The sequence below is a fragment of the Cloeon dipterum genome, chromosome 2, assembly GCF_949628265.1.
Source record: "Cloeon dipterum chromosome 2, ieCloDipt1.1, whole genome shotgun sequence".
Taxonomy (NCBI): domain Eukaryota; kingdom Metazoa; phylum Arthropoda; class Insecta; order Ephemeroptera; family Baetidae; genus Cloeon; species Cloeon dipterum.
Window position 1 is genome coordinate 19,354,114 of NC_088787.1, and position 17,552 is coordinate 19,371,665.

General features: G+C 42.3%; 1 protein-coding gene across 1 annotated transcript in view; it reads left to right on the forward strand.

Moving 5' to 3' along the window:
- Positions 1–17,552, forward strand: part of Sema1a (semaphorin 1a) — a 29,255-nt gene that overhangs the window by 6,757 nt on the left and 4,946 nt on the right. Inside the window, exons 2-11 of the mRNA XM_065481604.1 lie at positions 3,474–3,637; positions 12,724–12,866; positions 13,471–13,641; positions 13,908–14,100; positions 14,153–14,241; positions 14,378–14,519; positions 15,012–15,360; positions 15,807–16,264; positions 16,316–16,462; positions 16,779–16,989. Of these exons, the coding sequence (XP_065337676.1) occupies positions 3,511–3,637; positions 12,724–12,866; positions 13,471–13,641; positions 13,908–14,100; positions 14,153–14,241; positions 14,378–14,519; positions 15,012–15,360; positions 15,807–16,264; positions 16,316–16,462; positions 16,779–16,989 (2,030 nt within the window). The 5' untranslated portion in view covers positions 3,474–3,510. The remainder of the gene's footprint in view (positions 1–3,473; positions 3,638–12,723; positions 12,867–13,470; positions 13,642–13,907; positions 14,101–14,152; positions 14,242–14,377; positions 14,520–15,011; positions 15,361–15,806; positions 16,265–16,315; positions 16,463–16,778; positions 16,990–17,552) is intronic.

Here is a 17,552-nt window from a genome sequence, read left to right on the forward strand (position 1 = left end):
ACCAACTTCATAGCACAAAGGGCACGCCGTCTCACTCGCGTCTCTTCTCTCAGGTAACCGCGACTGACTTTTTAACGTCGTGGGAGGTCTAGAGGACACAGCTGAAGTTAAGTCCTCGGTTTGAACGCTCGACCTTTGCTGCCTATAATTGGGCGCCTCGAATCGAAGCGCCTGCTGCTGAGTTGGCTCGGCTGCTGCTGCCTGTACCTGCTGCTGGTTTCCCCTCCACGGCGCTCTGGGCCAACTAAAGACTGAATACGGGCCTGGAAGGGGTGGATAAGGCCCGTACTCTGGAAATCCTCCCCACGCTGCATTAGGATGAAACATGGGGGGATGATACCCTGATTGAAAATGAAGTGGGGGTTGCGGCTGCTGCACGTTATCAGCCGCATCCCTCAGCTGCGGGTTTTCATCTGCTACTACTGGCATTTTAGAATGTTGATCTGCTGGCCTTTGTTAACACCTGACACCAGAATGTTGATCTGCTACGCTGGCCTTTGTTAACACCTGACACCAGAATGTTGCGAGAAAGAAAGAAATAAATAGAATTCGAAAAAATTAATCAAAATTCCCTAAGCTCAGGCCGACAATACCTATACGCACAAAGCCTTTCTTCTCGCGGTGGGTTCTACGACCACCAGCTGCAGCAAATTCAGAAATTCCTTGAGCAAATATCCTAAAAATGTCTACGCACAAAGGAGGGAAAGCCAAATTTAAACCCGCGCAACTTAACAAGACAATTGGACTTTATTAATTTACTCTAAACAGTACACAAGAAAGAATACAACGCGGATCACTAGAATTCCGTTTCCGACGCCTCCGAACTGATATCACTCGCTCCCTTCTGGACCATAAACCCTACGTCGCTCCGCCACTGCCGAAACTGGCAGAAATTAGCAGCAGCCTGACCGCTCACTCGCCGACATCTTAAAGTCCACGGCACGGCCCTGCGACGGAAGTCCTCGGCGTTGCCCACGAGCCCTCCAAAAGTGATCTCCTACCTTGTCTAATTACGCTGTCCGACTTCGGCTCGTTTAACACGTGGACTTCGCTTCTCCTCGTTCCGTCCTTGTTCGGGTTTTTATACGGTCCTTTCTCCTCCTGCGTCTAGCTCCTCCTCGTTCTCCACGTTAACCCCTTCCTGTGCCTGTCGTCTTTTGAGAGGGTAGCTTTACTCCCCTAAGAAAGAAGAAGGTTATCCCCTTAGCACCCTCATCCCCACTTCCTTAAAGCGCCCCTGCCCTTGCATCACACCAACTAATTTGAAATTTAAGAAAACCATATTCCTAAAATAGTGATAATAGTGTTTCAACTTATGTACACACAAATTCATATATTCAAATATTTTCTGTTCGATCATAGTGAAATTTCCATTTTGGACATGTATAAAACTAACAAACTAAAACTGCTAAAATTAAGAAAACTACAGCTATTATACTCAACCATATCTCAGAATTATTATTTGATTTGGTATTATTGAGCATTGTTTATTATCGAAGCTCAATGATGGTGTTGAAATGCTGTTCTTTGAAATAAGAAGACAAAATATTCCCTATTTAACTCTGTCGAGAACATTTCTCGGCGTCACTTACATTGTAGAATAATATGGTAAAAAGTAGGACAGAAAAATGTGTTTTCACGAGAAAGGATTTCCAGGCAACGTGCAATTAATGATGCAGTCGGAATCAACTTGAGTATCAACGTAATCTGTCCCAAGGCTGTGATCATTCTAAATCCCCCTGGAGCACTTGGGTCCGGAATCAATATCCCCACAGTATACGCGTCCGCATACATGGGCTAATGCGGCGAACTATAAACATTTCTTTAATATCACTGAAAGTAACATTTTGAGGGCAGAGCCGCCAGAGCCAGCCCATTAAAAAGTTTTCAGGGTTGACATTCTCGTATCATAATTTAATACCAACTTTCTACGAAGCAGCGATACGCTCGCACGAAGGGATGGGTGGATATGCTGGGAATTGTCAGAAAGATAGAAAAAACGAAGAAGTCTTTGTAACAAAAAATGAAGCCACCGAGGTACAAATGGAGTCTACATGAGGCTTCATTTCACAGTCAACGAAAACGAGAAAAATTCTGAATACTAAATTAACCCGTTAATCAAAGGTCCTGCAGATAATTCTTTTAAATTCTGTTATCAATTTCATCCTTCTTTCAATAAAATATTCTCAGGCAAATAAAACTGTTCTCCTTAAGGCTGTTGAATCAATGGCATGACATGAGTAATTATTAAAATAGTTTACAAGTTTAGTGCAATTTTTCTTGAAAATGTACACTGATATTTTGGCTGAATTCTAAACCTTCCGTTGCGATTTTCCCATCAATAATGTGAGGCCTTAGGGTTTAGGGCAAGGTTTGGCAAAGGGATGGACAATCGAGAGAAAGACTCCAGCAGTTTTTACAGAAATTTCCGCAGTTAACCGGACTATTTTACAATTTTTGGGGTAGTTTAAAATATAACTCCCACAACTTTTCTCAAAAAGGTTAATCATTTCATTTTAATAAATTTTGCATTTCATGCTCACATCTAACGCGCCTAAAACTGCTGGGAAAAGTTAGATCCCCGATTTCGAGCGTTGTATTGCAAACAAACATTTTAATTCATAGGTTTTCTCTACACCAGCCAAAATTTTGGTATTAATACATAAATAGCCTCAATTGACGTTATCACGCTAATTTTTTTATTATTATATTTATATTTTATATCACCCTTTGAGGTCTTTGGTAATTTATGGTAATTGAAAGTTTCGATTTTAACTTTTTATAAGATATCTTGATATTTTTATAGTAACTTAAGTGTTCAAGCTTTTAACTTAAGCTTTAGTTTGGGAATTATTAGTAAAAATTCTAAAATTGGTTAAACTCTGAATTTTCTTTTTCCTTTTTAACGGAATAAAATGCCGTTGAAACAACCATTGAGACAAAACTGCAAACCCTGCTTGAGGGAAATTGTCCAATAAACGATATATCAGATTTTGAGCAGGTAGACGAGTGCTCTCCTCTTGAATTGACACTTTGGAGCTACTTTACCCTGCAGTTGAAATTTTAGTGGCATCTCTATCTACAATTCTGCCAAATTTTCCACGTTCAAAACCACTGACACTGACACTTTCGTGAAACCAAGTTGACGGCTGAATTAAATTTAACTCCCTGTCTCAATCAACCCTAATAAAAATTCATTGCCAAGAGCAGGGCTGCGTGTACTCATTTCCATATCCGGCTCAATTTCCATACACGAAACACAGCCGCGGCATAGGAACAAACTTTTTTGTCGTGCGACACATGTTTTCTTATCGGCCTCGCGAGACGTCCCGCCCGCTCGGTGCTCCTGAACAGGATGCAGCGTCGTAGTTGGCAGATATAATTTGTAGCCTGCCAGCGCCGCGCGAGGCAAAAAAGGGCGACCACAAACAATTTTTCTCTTTTTCTAACCCTTTGTGTCGTGGATGTTGCAGCTCGCCGTTGGTGCACATGCAATAATCGAGAAGGAAAATGAGTGCGAGAGACAGTGCACTACCGCTGCCGGCGCCGCTGCTGCTGCTGCTGCTTTCGGCAACGTGCAGCCTCGGTTGGGCCGCCTGGCAGGAGAATATCCGGCCCAAGATGTACGTCCAGCTAGGTGAGTCGCTCTTTCCCTTTCTTCTGAATTCCTTTCCTCGCCGGCCGCTTAATTATTCATAAGGGCTCGCTGCTCTCGACAGAATGAACCGAGCCGCGCCGTCAGAATTAACTGCTGGTGCGAAAATAAATAGCTCTCCTCCTTGTACGTGCACTCGGAGGAAAGAGTGGCGTTTCGCGGAAAACGGGGTTAAGCGATTCTTTATTCCATTACCTGCACTGCGTTCTTTTTAGCATTGCGAAACAAACGCCGCCGCGCTGTTGGAGAAGAATAATATTACACACTCGGTGTGTTTGGTTGCATGCTGCGCTCTTTTTGCACAACATGTGCTTCGAAATAATTAAATAAGGGAGAAGAGTGGAATTGCACAGCATGTATTTTTCCCGTCGTCACGCGGGAGGGATAAAAGTTTCATCAAACTCGTGACAATACGGTTCAAGCAAGATGGCATTAGTTACACACGCTAGGTGTGTTCAGAAATGACCAAGGCCAATTTTTCACTTTCAGCCTTTCAAAGTGTCTCAAATTGAAGCTGCGGTTTTTTTTTGGGGGGGGGGGTGGGGAGATCATGACAGTGGTATAAACCAGTTTTAAATATCTAGAGATCAGCTTTTCCTCGTAAATATTTGATTTTTTTTGGCATACACCACATCTATTTTGATATTTTATCACATCTTTGACCAAAAATTATAGCCTTTGAGGAATTATCAACAAATGTTTCCTAAAAATAAGGAAAAAGGGAAAAATCTAGAATATTGGAAAACATTTTTGGGACCGCTTCCAGCTCACAAGGACATTTTTATAGGATGTTACGTTACTTGTTTTGTTGATTTCGAGCAGGACAAAACCCAGACCACCAGAAAAATGTTTTTAATTCAACGGTATATTTGTTGGTTATGGACTTCTAAAGTAAAAAATCCTCGTGGGAATTGTTTTAAAAGCTAGTACCGAAGCAAGTTTTCGTTTGATTATGATTTTCGAATATGGCAGTGTTAAAAAAGAGCTGGCTCTCTACTGGAAAGACCATGACAGTTGATAAAACCGGTGAAATCTGGATTTTACGGGGCGTTTGCCAGGTATAACGGTATAAGATTAACAATGATGATTTTCCTACGTTTTAGAGGCATGATTTTGTTCTTCTTTCAAGTAATTGAAATTTAACTGACTATCTCCGTGAAAAAATTAAATTTGGTTAAATTTAACAGCATTTTAGTTGAAAATTTAAACTTGAGGAATATTCATAATTTTTATCACTGAAAAATGTAAAAGCGGCTAAAACATGCCGAAAGAATCCGGTTTCAACAAGCACCGGTTTACACCGGCTTTGAAACACTGTGACGAGATGTGTTATTTTCGTAATTTTTTTACATTGCATCAAAGTTGACACATTTAGACACAAAATTTTGACCACTGAACATGCCTCGCATCACGATAAACTCACTGAAAAAACATCCCAAGAGTTACATTGGTGTCATTGTAAGGTCAAGAAACGAATTGCGAAGTGAATCTTTCACAATCAAAAATCAATTCTCCTCTATTTCCTAGTTTTATGCAATCACACTGAATGTGAAGAAACGCTGATTTCCATGTTGGCATGGTGAGGCGAACGACGCAATCAGAGCATCAGCACGGAACGGAAATACAGCGTGCAAAATTGATTTTCTAAACGCGTTCACGTGCTCAGCCAAAGAGAGGTGTTCGTTATATTCGAATGTTTGCAAACGCGATGCGGACAGAACAGAAATATAATCGTGCTCCTTTGTTAATTTCATCACACGCAATTTGGCCGTCTCCTCTCGTCTCTCGTCGGCCGGCCGACCCCGTCCATTTCAATTGAGGCAGCCAGCCGGCAATCAGGGCAAATTGGGCCTCGCTCGCCGCTCGGCCGTTCGGCCATTATTATTTTATGCAACAGAGAGCCGTGTCGCAGCAAAGTGAATTATCTCAAAATCGGAGCGGTTACTCGCTAGCTGCTTTTTTCACCCTCTCGATGCACGAATTCATTTTGGGCGCGCGAGAATAGGATAAAACGCAGGTTGACGTGGGTAGACTCTTATTGATCGACGCACCCAGCGTCACTCGCACTCAATTTTCATCACAATTTGTTGATCACGGCTGTAAAATAGAGTTTCCAGCGCAGCGCGATGAAACGAGCAAATCAAACCGTGTTGATCTATTCTGTTTGAGCCTGACGTTAATTATTCATTATGCGGCCAATCCGTTTGATTATGCCGTACTTTTTGTTTATCTATAGCTGCCATTAAAGTGGAGTAAACTTTTGTTTGGACTGGGTGTTCCCAAAAGTCAATTTGCAAATTTCCCTTTCAGTGGAGATCTGAGCATTTCGTTTTCTTTCATTCTCAGGTTCTTAGAGTTGCAAAATATCCGCAAATTTGATTTAAAAAAATGCAATGCACTGATTTCGTGTATAACTATTTTCACTTAAACCCGTAATTTTTTTATTTTTCGCAGGGAAAAATAAAATGAACAATCTCCTGCATTTCTTGCGCAAGAATATGTTAAATATCGACTGGTATAAACAATTCGTGAATAAAAATGGGTGGTATGAAAAAGCAACCCTCCATTCTAACACGAAATAGACGCTTCCCCCTCGACTAAATTACGGTAAAAAAATCGCATGGTTTTTGCAGCACGTGGCCGACCCGAGGTGCGAACCACTTTGGCAAATAATAAATATCTCGGGCGCATCTGGCGCAGCGGGGGCCGTCGCGGAGGAGGAAGAGGTGGAGGATGAGTCGCACGCACACCACCTCAAGATAAAAAACGATCTCTTTTTGCATGCGCTGCTCTCGCCGATACACACTTTTCATTAGGTGCGAAAAAGAGCCACCACTCGACTTGATTTAGCGTGCGAAAGCGCACACCCTCGATGCCCCATCCGCTCGCTTTTGATGTCACGCCAGCCAGCAACACAATGTGTGCTGTGCGTCGCTTGTTGCAATTAAAACGTGATATCGCCGGCAGTGAGCGCAAAAAAGCGACACGACGAGAACGGAAAAAGCAGCTCAGCCTCTCTCTCTCTCTCTCTCTCTCTCTCTCTCTGCGCTTGTAATTAGAGATTCGGCCATATCGTCAGCTCGCGTGTCTTGTTTTCAGTCAAGTAGCGAAGTGGCTGGCTGTTTTAATGGCTCTGCACAGCAGCTCAAGGCGTTTGTCCAATGAAAACGGAGTTTGCCTAGTGTTGCGAATTTTCCGCCTATCGGTTTTCCGAGTCCGAAAATAACCCTTAGCCTTGGTTCTATGTTCGGTTCGGTTGACGTCATCATTTTCCACTGCTCATTCAATGTATGCTAACGGTGAAATAACGCAGCGTTGCAATCTAACTCGCCTAATTGATTCTGGAGAAAAATTCTCCTCTGTTGAATAGGTGCGCATGTTCACGGTTTTTTAATAATCTAATCCGATTACCTCGCTCCAAAGCTATTGTTTTATTACAAAACTTAACATGTTCAGCGCTCATTTCATTGAGTAGCCGAATTTCCGTCCTTTTTCGCGTAATTTTGCGATATCAAATGGTTCTCCTCTTTTATTCAACCGGGAAATTGTCAGTACACAGGGGAAAAGCTAATATTGAACCTTTGTTATTTAGTACCTCAATTTGTTTCTGCTTCCTTAAACTCGCGACATACATTGTTTTTGTTTCGCGCTAATGATATATTGAATTGATAGCAATGGGAATGAGGATTTTTCAATTGGCACTATTTTTAATCGAATTAAATGGCTAGATCCTGATTTTTGTATGCCTAAAAATCTTTCTTTTCATTAAAAATATTTTCCATGTAATTTTCACATTTCAGACAGTTGATCTGCAATTTTTCCTCTCGCAACAAATAACAACTGCACTTATTTTTCCTTGTGCGATTGACAGCTTGGCTTTTCATCGGCCATTTGCGATTTCAAAACCTGCGTGCCTTTGATTTGCTCCGTATAAGGTTTCCATCGACTCTTGTGGCGCTACCTCTGCTTTCAAATCGCGTCCGATGCTTCCATGATCTTCACGATATTAGTTTCGTTTGTCACAAGCTTGAGCTATCACCTGACTGGCGTGTTGGCCAGCTCGAATTTCCCTCATGGACGATATAATTGAACGATGAGATGCAAAGAGAGGAGCGTGGAAAGGACGGGAATTTATGCAACAGCCCGTACGAATGAATGGATAGCTTTGAACTTTGGCGCATTATCATTTAAGCTTGATAAATTATTCTCATGCTCATAAACTTGCACATTATTATTATTAGCAGCAGCAGCAGCAAAGTTAGAGCGGCGGCAGCTTTCGCTTCGCTCTTTTTGCGCTCGACTTTCGCCAAATTGTTCTCGGAAATTGATAAACTCACTTTTGCCTCGCCTACTTCTACTTTTCAATTAGGATATTAAATGAATTTTAAATGTATTCATTTCTTCATGAAAATCGGCAAATTTCCCTTGGGAAAATAATTATGGTTTATATTAGTAATTTTCACCAAGTTTCGTCACCCACGTTTTCATCCATTTCACAAACATTCATTCACACTCCTGAGACTCTACCGTGAAACGGAATTTACATTTTCCCCGAATTGGTCATTGTGACGACATTTGCCTCAAATTGAATTTCCTCTCCGGAATCACACCGCATTGAGATGGAAACATTTTTACCGTGCGCGTCGTGCATCATTTTTGGCGAGCATAAAGAGGCAGGGGACCCGCCGAATGTAGAAATAATCTGGCTGTGTGCTGCGTTATCCGGCAACACCCTCCATTAATTTGGAGCAGCATTCCGGCTGACGGCGTCGTGTGTGTACACAAGCAGCAGCAAAGGCAAAAGCAAAAAGCGGCGACGATTTTTATTCGGCGTCTGCGAAGGGTGCGCGTTGCATGCAAACGCAATCGGGGAGCCGCCGTCGCCGCCACTGCCGCGACACTGGCAAAGATAACTTTGAACCGCGCGGCGAAAATCATTTCAAAAGCGAGCCGACGGCGGCAACGACGAAATTAAGCACGAGTGGTTTTGCAGGAAAGGCGAAAAAAGACTTCAAACGCTGCACGCAAAATTCGCAATGAAAAGACACTCGCGACGGGGGCCTGGGCGTAATCGCCGCGTATTGCGCCAACAATGCCACTCGTTCATTGTTGGCCCGGCGGAGGAAATAAAGGACGAGAGAGAGAGAGAGAGAGAGAGAGAGAGAGAGAGAGAGAGAGAGAGAGAGAGAGAGAGAGAGAGAGAGAGAGAGAGAGAGAGAGAGAGAGAGAGAGAGAGAGTTAAGTCAGAGGCACTCGTCTGAAAATGCTCCATTGCGGTGCGGTGGCTGCCTCCTCGTTCTCGCGGCTGGCGAATATATTGATCCGGCCACGCTGGCAGCGCTCGCTCTGTTGGTCAACACTAGAAGTTGCCTGTATGCATCCCCGTCTCACCCCTCGGCCGAATTAATTTCCCTCCGCCCCGACAGACCGACGAGGGCAAAAAACGCAGCCAACACTCCGACAAACACCTTTTTCTCCATTGATTTGACGATTATTTGGCGATGAGAGCACTTGACGACGACCGGCTGCCAAGCCAACCACATCCATGCGCAGCACCGTAGTTTATTTTGATGCCCAATCGATGCCGGCCGAAATGAAATCAGAATTCTGCTGTTGATGGCAACTCGGCACCAGCCGCTCTGGATTATCATTATCAGGTGGATGTGCGGCAGATAAAACTGGATAGTATCTCGGTCTGGCGGCGCAAATTGAAATCTGCGGTGTATCCGAGGGCTGAATGGCACGTTGATTTCGGCCTTTTACCAACCGGCCTTTAGCGTGCTTAGGCAATATCTTTTCGCGTGGGTCGTGCGGGAAGCATAACCCCCTCGTTGATGAATTTCCAGCAGAGAAACACTCGGAAAGCGGACGATTGGTTTTGGCTCTTCTCCCATTTCATTTTTAGCCCGCACTCGAAATTAGTTCTTTCACAACCCTTCCTTCCTATGCAAGCTGAAAAAATACGAAATGTTCTTGTGTTTGCGGTTAATCAAATGAAAACAAAATATCGATCTGGGTCAAAATTTTTGACAGCGAAAGTAATTTCCAATATTCAAGCAATCTTTTCAAATATTTTTCTGTCAAAAGCGAAAAAGTGTAAAAGGAAACCCCTGACATTCACCAGAAATATTATTGTATTGTATAACGCAAATAAAAAATTTCCTCTTCTAACTTCAATTTCAACTTTTTTGAAAAATTGCAGAGCTGATCAAAAATTGGGAATCATTTCATAGTAGTTAGAAAAGTGACTAAAAAGGAAACTAATATGCCTAATCATTGCGCCATTGTATTCTCTCCGTAGACAGCTTCCGTTCTGAAAACTAACTTGTTGGACCAAAAAATGTTAATAATGTTTTTGGCTTGAAATGATTAGCCTAATGTAAAAAAATAACTGGCAGTTTTCTATTTTTTGTCATTTTACGTATTAATGCTCTTTTTTGTTTATTAAATTTGTAACAAACATTGTTTCAGTAAAATCTTTTTTTCTAGAATATGTAATGTACCGAACGCTCCGCATAGAAAAACATTTTTGCAATCAATTGGGATTGAACAGAAAAATGCAGGATTCAACGTACCCTGATTTTAAAAGCGAATGAAGGCGTTTCACAATGCCAACAAGTGTTAATTGAACACCATTGTTTACAAAACACGAACAGGAAAAAATCATTTTGCAATTTGTTTGCTCGTCCATTACCATTAATCAAATTGAACTAAACATAGTTGTAAACCACAGATGGAAATTTTCCGATCGCGCACCCGGCGCCGTCAACAATCGAATAGATATAGAATTGTGTAATCAAGCCTCAGTGTATTCTCTAATAACGTATTTCAAGCCCTCATTAAACAATTGCAAATTCATGGATGCTATTTCACAAGCGAATTGCTGCGTGTTGGTGAATTATTCAGCTGGAAATGGCCGTGCAACAGCGTCAACCGGGCTCTTTGAGCGTCCCAATATAACCGCTCCAACGAGTAATATGTATTATCTCCTGTCATCAAAATAATTTTTGCCCGCCGACAGATGAATATTCATTGAAAAAAGGCATAATGCACGCGCTGTGTTAATGCCGCCGACAAATTGGCCATTATTCACGCACAATTTGGCAGTCGCCGTTCGCTGAAATTTTGATTGGCACGACAAATTTTTTCGCGGGTGCGCGCCAGCGAGCTATCTAATATTTACGCACGCCATAAACTTCATCTTTTATGAGGATTAATATTGCACGATGCGCCCGGGAGAGCTGCCGTGCTGTTGTTCTTGGGCGTTCGGAACGGCCGAGATTAAAGTTCCGAAGGGAAATATGAAATACGCCAGCTGAGCGCAGTTTTTCAGCACGAGGCGCGCGCTGAAAACGGGACGGAACCGTCGGCGCTTCCTTCGGCCCGGCTGACAGACAGTAAATCCATTAAGAACTCGTCTTTTTTGCCCGCTGCGTCTGAATAAAGATGCCCTAGTTTCGCGAAAAATATTTGCACTTTTTCTGCTGCGTATGCCGCCTGGCTGGGTAAAAATGGGTTAAATTACTCGTTTGACTTCCAACAATGGTGGAAAACGAGCAGTCTACCGCTTTTTCATCTGCCGCCGAGAGTAGGAAATGCGTGGTTGTTACTCAACCACTTCACAACTAAAAATAATTTCCATTCGAGCCTCGGATGCTGGATCTCGTTCTTCTGTTGGAACGATTTCATCAGCGTTCATTCACTTGTCAGTCGGGATAGAAAACCCTGCCGACGTTTATTGTGCTTACGACTCGATACGTGTATACGCGGCGGTCGGATGGGCGCAAATAGCAGACGGATGAAAGCCGCTTTTAATCGAAAAATCCGATTTCGACATGCATCATTCATGACTCGCGGGAGCAACCAACCAGCCGCGAGTGCCGAATCAATCTTACTTCCGTGCCACTACCTTTTTACGATCGCATCCGCAAGGCAGTCGTCAAAAAGAGGAGATAATGTGCACCGACTGATGTATTGTTTTGTCATTTCCTGCCCGTAAAAGAGATTAACTGGGGACAAGAGCGGTCCCTCGAGTGCCACAGCATGCAAAACAGCCAAACCGAGATCAAAATAACAACGCTTGAATTGTGTTCAAGTAATTATTGTGTTTTATTCATTAAAAATACTCGGCTGGGAATAAATCCAACGTCAATCCTCGCAATAAAGGAAAAAATATGCAACCGGGACTGCAGATGTGTTGCACAGGTTGCATAGCTTTTAAACCGTGCTTCATTTTCAGATAGTCTCTTGCTGGAAAAATTTAATTAAGCGATTGGATTTTAATTTTTATGTTGCCAATCGATTCCTGTGTCTGATAGCCGAATCCATCGGTCGATAATTCGACATGACGTATCGAAAATCATCGTAAACGTAAAATAACGTTGCACTAGTGGTTTTTGGTGCGAGTGTAGCCATAAGAACGCTGGCGACCAATCAAGGATGGGAGTGGTTTTCTGATTGGCACTGACCTAAGATTGAGATGGCAGCGAAAAATCGACAGCCAGCGCAAATAAACAAGGGAGGCTGCTGTCGCTGATTAGTCAGTGGCGTTCGTGTGGCTTTTTTTTCTGGGGTCAGATCAACCACCGCTAACAATAAATTATTACTTTTTACGTTTCCGCCAATTTTCAGCGCGTCGTGTAGAAGTGTCGACTTAATTCGATACTCTGGAATCGATTTGCACTGCCAAAAAATAAAATCTCAGTGCTAAAATTTTATTTTTAGACTCAAATTGGATCGTCGAAGAAACAGACGAAATCAAATTTTCATTTTAAATGATGCAGGCATAAATTCATTTACGTTTTCTGCGCACCATCGTTTTATCTATAATTCCGGCAAAATTCCCTTTCCCCTTTTGCTGATAAAGACATTAGAGGCCCCTCTTGGCAAAACTCGCAGCTGGGTCGAGTGGGGTCATAACACGGAGATAAAATCAGAAAAGTTTCGCATGCAGAGGGTGGCCTCGATTTGCACGCACGACCAACTCGAGGCAGCAAGAACCCTTGACCCACAGAGTCGTTAATTATTGCCACTTTTAATTTCACGATTTGTTATTATTTTGGTTGCAGGTGCAGAGGACGTTTATCGCTTCACGGGCAACGACACCCACACCGACTACTTCCGCCTGGTCGTCCACGACGGGCACAACCTGCTGGTCGGAGGCAGGAACCTCGTGCACAACCTCAGCTCTGCGGATCTGACCGAAATTCAGGTTTGTGCACTGTTGTTAAGCGCGCCGCTAATGAGAAAGGCCGGGCGCACTATCGGCTGATCGATATACTCGTACACTCGGCTCACCTGACACTCACACATATATGATGCAGCGCTTTTTTTATTCGCTTCCTCTTTCAGAGAAAACGAAGCTGCTCTTGCTTGCAGCCAATAAGTTTGAGCTTAAAAGACTCGTGCATTTTTTCTCTTCCTTTCTGCTAAGGAAATGTCAGGGAGAGAGGACTCATTATACGGCTGTTGCTTTGCCTTGCGTCACATTTTCTCATTAACCTTTCACGTGCGGCTCTTTTCCTAATGCCTCGCGCTGTGTGAAACGAGCTTTCATTGAAAAAGTCGACAGCACGGCACGGTAATAGACTGTGTTGCATTTTCTTAGCAAATGATTTCCAATCAATGCTCAACTCAATAAAGGGCAAATTTTCTTTGAAGCCTTGCTTTTTTAATTAGAGTCACTGGGGCAATTTTTCCTGTCATTTCGTCCGTGTGTTGATATTCATGCCTCTTTCTGACATGCCATCCCTCAATAAAAGCCAGAAAAGAAAAGAATTTTGCGGTTTCTCAAAACTTTTCCTCCACAATTGCAGAGACTAACCTGGTTCTCGCCCGAGACGGACACGAAAATGTGTACGATGAAGGGCAACGATGACGAGAAATGCCAAAACTACATTCGTGTCCTGACGAAAATGTCGGCAGGCCGCTACCTCATTTGCGGCACAAACTCCTACAGACCATTGTGCCGAGAATACTCCATTCAGGTATTTTTATTTAATTTTAAAAATTACATCCCTTGAATTTTATTTTTTCGTTATATTTGATTGATAACCTCGCTCAATGAGTGCAGGGGACTTAAAATCTTGATCCCTTTATTCATATTTGATATTTTTTCCATCCCTTTCCTCTTTAACTTGATCAATATCTGTTATAAAATAATGTCTCTGGCTGAAGTTAAAAGTTAAAAGAAAGTAAATTTTAACTTCTCTCGTAAATTTTTGTTTTTTATTAAATTTGAAATCTTGCGTAGACTTCGGGGTATCTGATGGAGAAGGAGAAGCTGGGGCAGGCGGTGTGTCCGTACAGCCCCAACATCAACAGCACGGCCGTGTTCGTGGACGGCGAGCTTTACAGCGGCACCTACGCCGACTTCTCGGGCACCGACCCCAGAATTTACCGAGACCCTCTGCAGACTGAGCAGTACGACTCCATTTCCCTGAACTGTAAACGAAAAATCTTGCACAGGAAATCGATTTAATCGCACTCGTTTCGCAGCTCCTAATTTTGTGAGCTCGTTTGCTCACGGTGATTACGTCTACTTCTTCTTCCGCGAGGGTGCTGTTGAGTACATCAACTGCGGAAAGGTTAGTTGCCTGTAAACCGATCGTAAACTCGGAACGGGAAATCGACCTTGAATAACTAACTTTGTTGCTGCTCACAAGTGTTTACAGCTGTTGTGGGACGTTTCGAATTGAATAAAATACTGTCTCTTTTCTCTAGTCGATCTACTCGAGAGTGGCTCGCGTCTGTAAGTCAGACAAAGGCGGCCCACAACGCTTCAGGAGTGGCTGGACGTCGTATTTGAAGACTAGACTCAACTGCTCTGTGCCTGGAGATTTTCCTTTCTACTTTGATGAAATCCGTAAGTGCCATTTATCTTTTTTAATTTAAAAGGCCGTGTAATTTAGACAGTCGGCTATTTTAAGAATTAGATTCTAAATTGTAGCTCTAACTATCACAAATACTGAGTTTTATTTTTAACATCCTTAGCTTTTTTTTAATTATATGGACAAAAAAATCCTGTCATTCATAAAAAAGTTCTCTAACATAGTCAGAAAATCAAATAATTTAAATTAGAAAAAAAATACTTCGTATTTTCTAGACAAAATATTCAATTTATACAGGCACAGAAATCCCTTTTGACCAACATTATTCTTTAACAATAAAATCTTACAATAACAGTGAAAATTAAAGTTTTTTTTCACCAGAAAAACGCCACCAAAATTCTAGTCGAAATAAAAACCTTAAAAGCCGAGTTTTTTCTTTATAATCAGTTCACTATCTTTGGGGGGAAAAACACCATCCAAAATTCGCGGCCATAAAAATTAATATGAACGAACCTGCCGCACGACAGAGTCGACGTCCGACCTGATTGAGGGCAACTATGGCGGCGAGTCGGCCAAAGTGATCTATGGGGTGTTCACCACTCCACCCAACTCGATCAGCGGCTCGGCTGTGTGCGCCTTCAACCTGCAGGACATCTCGAAAACTTTTGAAGGGTCCTTCAAGGAGCAGACTGCCATCAACTCCAACTGGTTGCCGGTGAAAACGGCCAAGGTGCCCGATCCGAGGCCCGGCCAGTGCGTCAATGACTCACGCACGCTGCCTGATCTCACTCTCAATTTCATCAAAATGCACCCGCTGATGGACGAGTCGGTCAACAGCTTCTTCGGACAGCCCATCGTCATCCGCACAAGCTTCCAGTAAGTTTTTCTATTCGTATTTAAAAAGCAAAATCCCTTTACACACTTAAAGAATAGCCTGAGAGTTACTATTATTGGAAAAGGGCGTTTCCACGAGAGATTTCATATCGTCTGTAACTTTTAAACTTTTTGTGTCTTGAATAAACAGGCATATAGTTTTGTTACAGTTATTCCTTTTTTTGCAAAACTGGTCATACTTGGAAAAAATTGAAATTATCTAGAAAAAATAACGTTTTTGTGTCTTTTGTGAACTGTTGTATTAAAAATAGAAAAAACCTGGAACCCTTTGAAAACTCTTTAAGTTTTAAAAAATGTATGATATATCTTCCCTTTCTACAAGAGACATTATCAAGCCTGAGCTCTTAAAAATTTCCGCTCATACAATTTTTCGTATGTATTTTCTTCAATTTAAAATTGTTTTAATCTAGCATTTTACATAATTTCAGCTACCGCTTCACGCAAATCGCGGTGGACCCGCAAGTGAAGACGCCGGGCGGCAAGGCGTACGACGTGCTTTTCATCGGCACCGACAACGGCAAGGTGATCAAGGCGGTCAACGCTGAGTCGGCTGACAACCCAAAAAAGGTCAACTCGGTAGTGATCGAGGAGATTCAGGTGTTCCCGCCGAACGTAGCCATCAGGAATTTGAAGGTGGTGAGGGACAAGTCAGTGACGGAGGGCCGGCTGGTTGTCGTGTCGGATGCCGAGATCCAAGCCATCAGACTGCACCGGTGTTACAGCGACAAAATCATCTCGTGTAGCGAGTGCGTTGCCCTTCAGGACCCCTACTGCGCCTGGGACAAGCAAGGCCAAAAGTGCAGGTCAATGAACTCGGCCCGCTGGAACGACGAGAAGAGTTTCTACCAGAGCATCGCCACCGGCGTCCACAGCTCTTGTCCAGCCAGTACGAATTTAATTTTTAGCTTTTTGGTTTAAATTGACTCTTTAAATGCAGGCAAAATCGTGGGGAAAGACGCAGGAAGCCTGGGCGGTTTGTCCTCAAGCTTCCCAAAGTCGTTCAGCCACGACATGAGCAGAGGCGGAAAGGAAATTCCAGACGGCGAGGTCATTAACATCATGCAGGATGAGCAGGACAGAAATGGTAGGATGAGAATCAAATTCATTTTAATTTCACCACTAGTTTTACCAATTTATTGTAGGAGAATTGCATTTTGTTTTTATTTTGCCGTATTACATAAAATCGCATTAAATTTGACAAAAACCATATTTTTACATTGCGTAGGTGAAAGAAATTTTTAAATCAAATTTAATTACATTTTGAGAAATTTTTAAGTGCCAATTTTAATTATTCCGCTGTAGTAAATTAAAAAACGGGTTTTACCAGTTAACTGCATTTTTATAAAAAAAAAATGTGGCTCTTTTTAACCCTGTTCACGATGAACTTTGTCGCGTTGCAGGCCCTGAAGTCAGCTCGGCGGAGAGCACTATTCCTCAGTACACGGTTGAGACTCTAGTCATCGCAGTCGTGGCTGGATCTGTTGCTGCACTCGTTGTTGGCTTCGCCACTGGCTACCTCTGCGGCAGGAAGTGCCACAAGGATGACGACGACAACCTCCCCTACCCTGATACCGAGTATGAGTACTTCGAACAGAGACAAAATGTCAATAGGTAGATACAAATTTCGTCAATTTTAAGCCTGGAAACGAGTTGAACACTTCTAAAAGAAACAGTCAGATTTATTATTCAGTAACATTAGGGTTGGTTTTTTCGATGAAAATTACGACTTTTTTACGGTTTTGGACTCATTGATTACTATTGTGATTTTCTTGCTGTTAATATCAAATTTTAAAAAGGTTGCAATTCTCTTTGCTTAGTGTTACCTGCTAAAAAAAGGTTGAAGGTCATATTAATAAGTTTAGCGGGTGAATCTAAATTAATTTCTATATTTGGGTATTTTTCGTCCCAAATTTCGTCCAAGCAAAAAATCAGAAAAGTCAGAAAATGTCTTCATGAGTCAGCAAAATTCCTCGGCTGCTAGTAAATTGTTTGTCAAATTCAGCATTACTACTCATTTCTTATATCAAAGCTAACAAAAATGGAATAAAGACCCAAAAATTGTGAAATTAAGACTAACTTTTAAGAATATTGTATTGTAAACTAAAAGGGTATTTCTAGAAGCAACCTGGCTCAAAAAGAAATCTTTTTTTATTGAAAAACCGTCTCAAAAATGT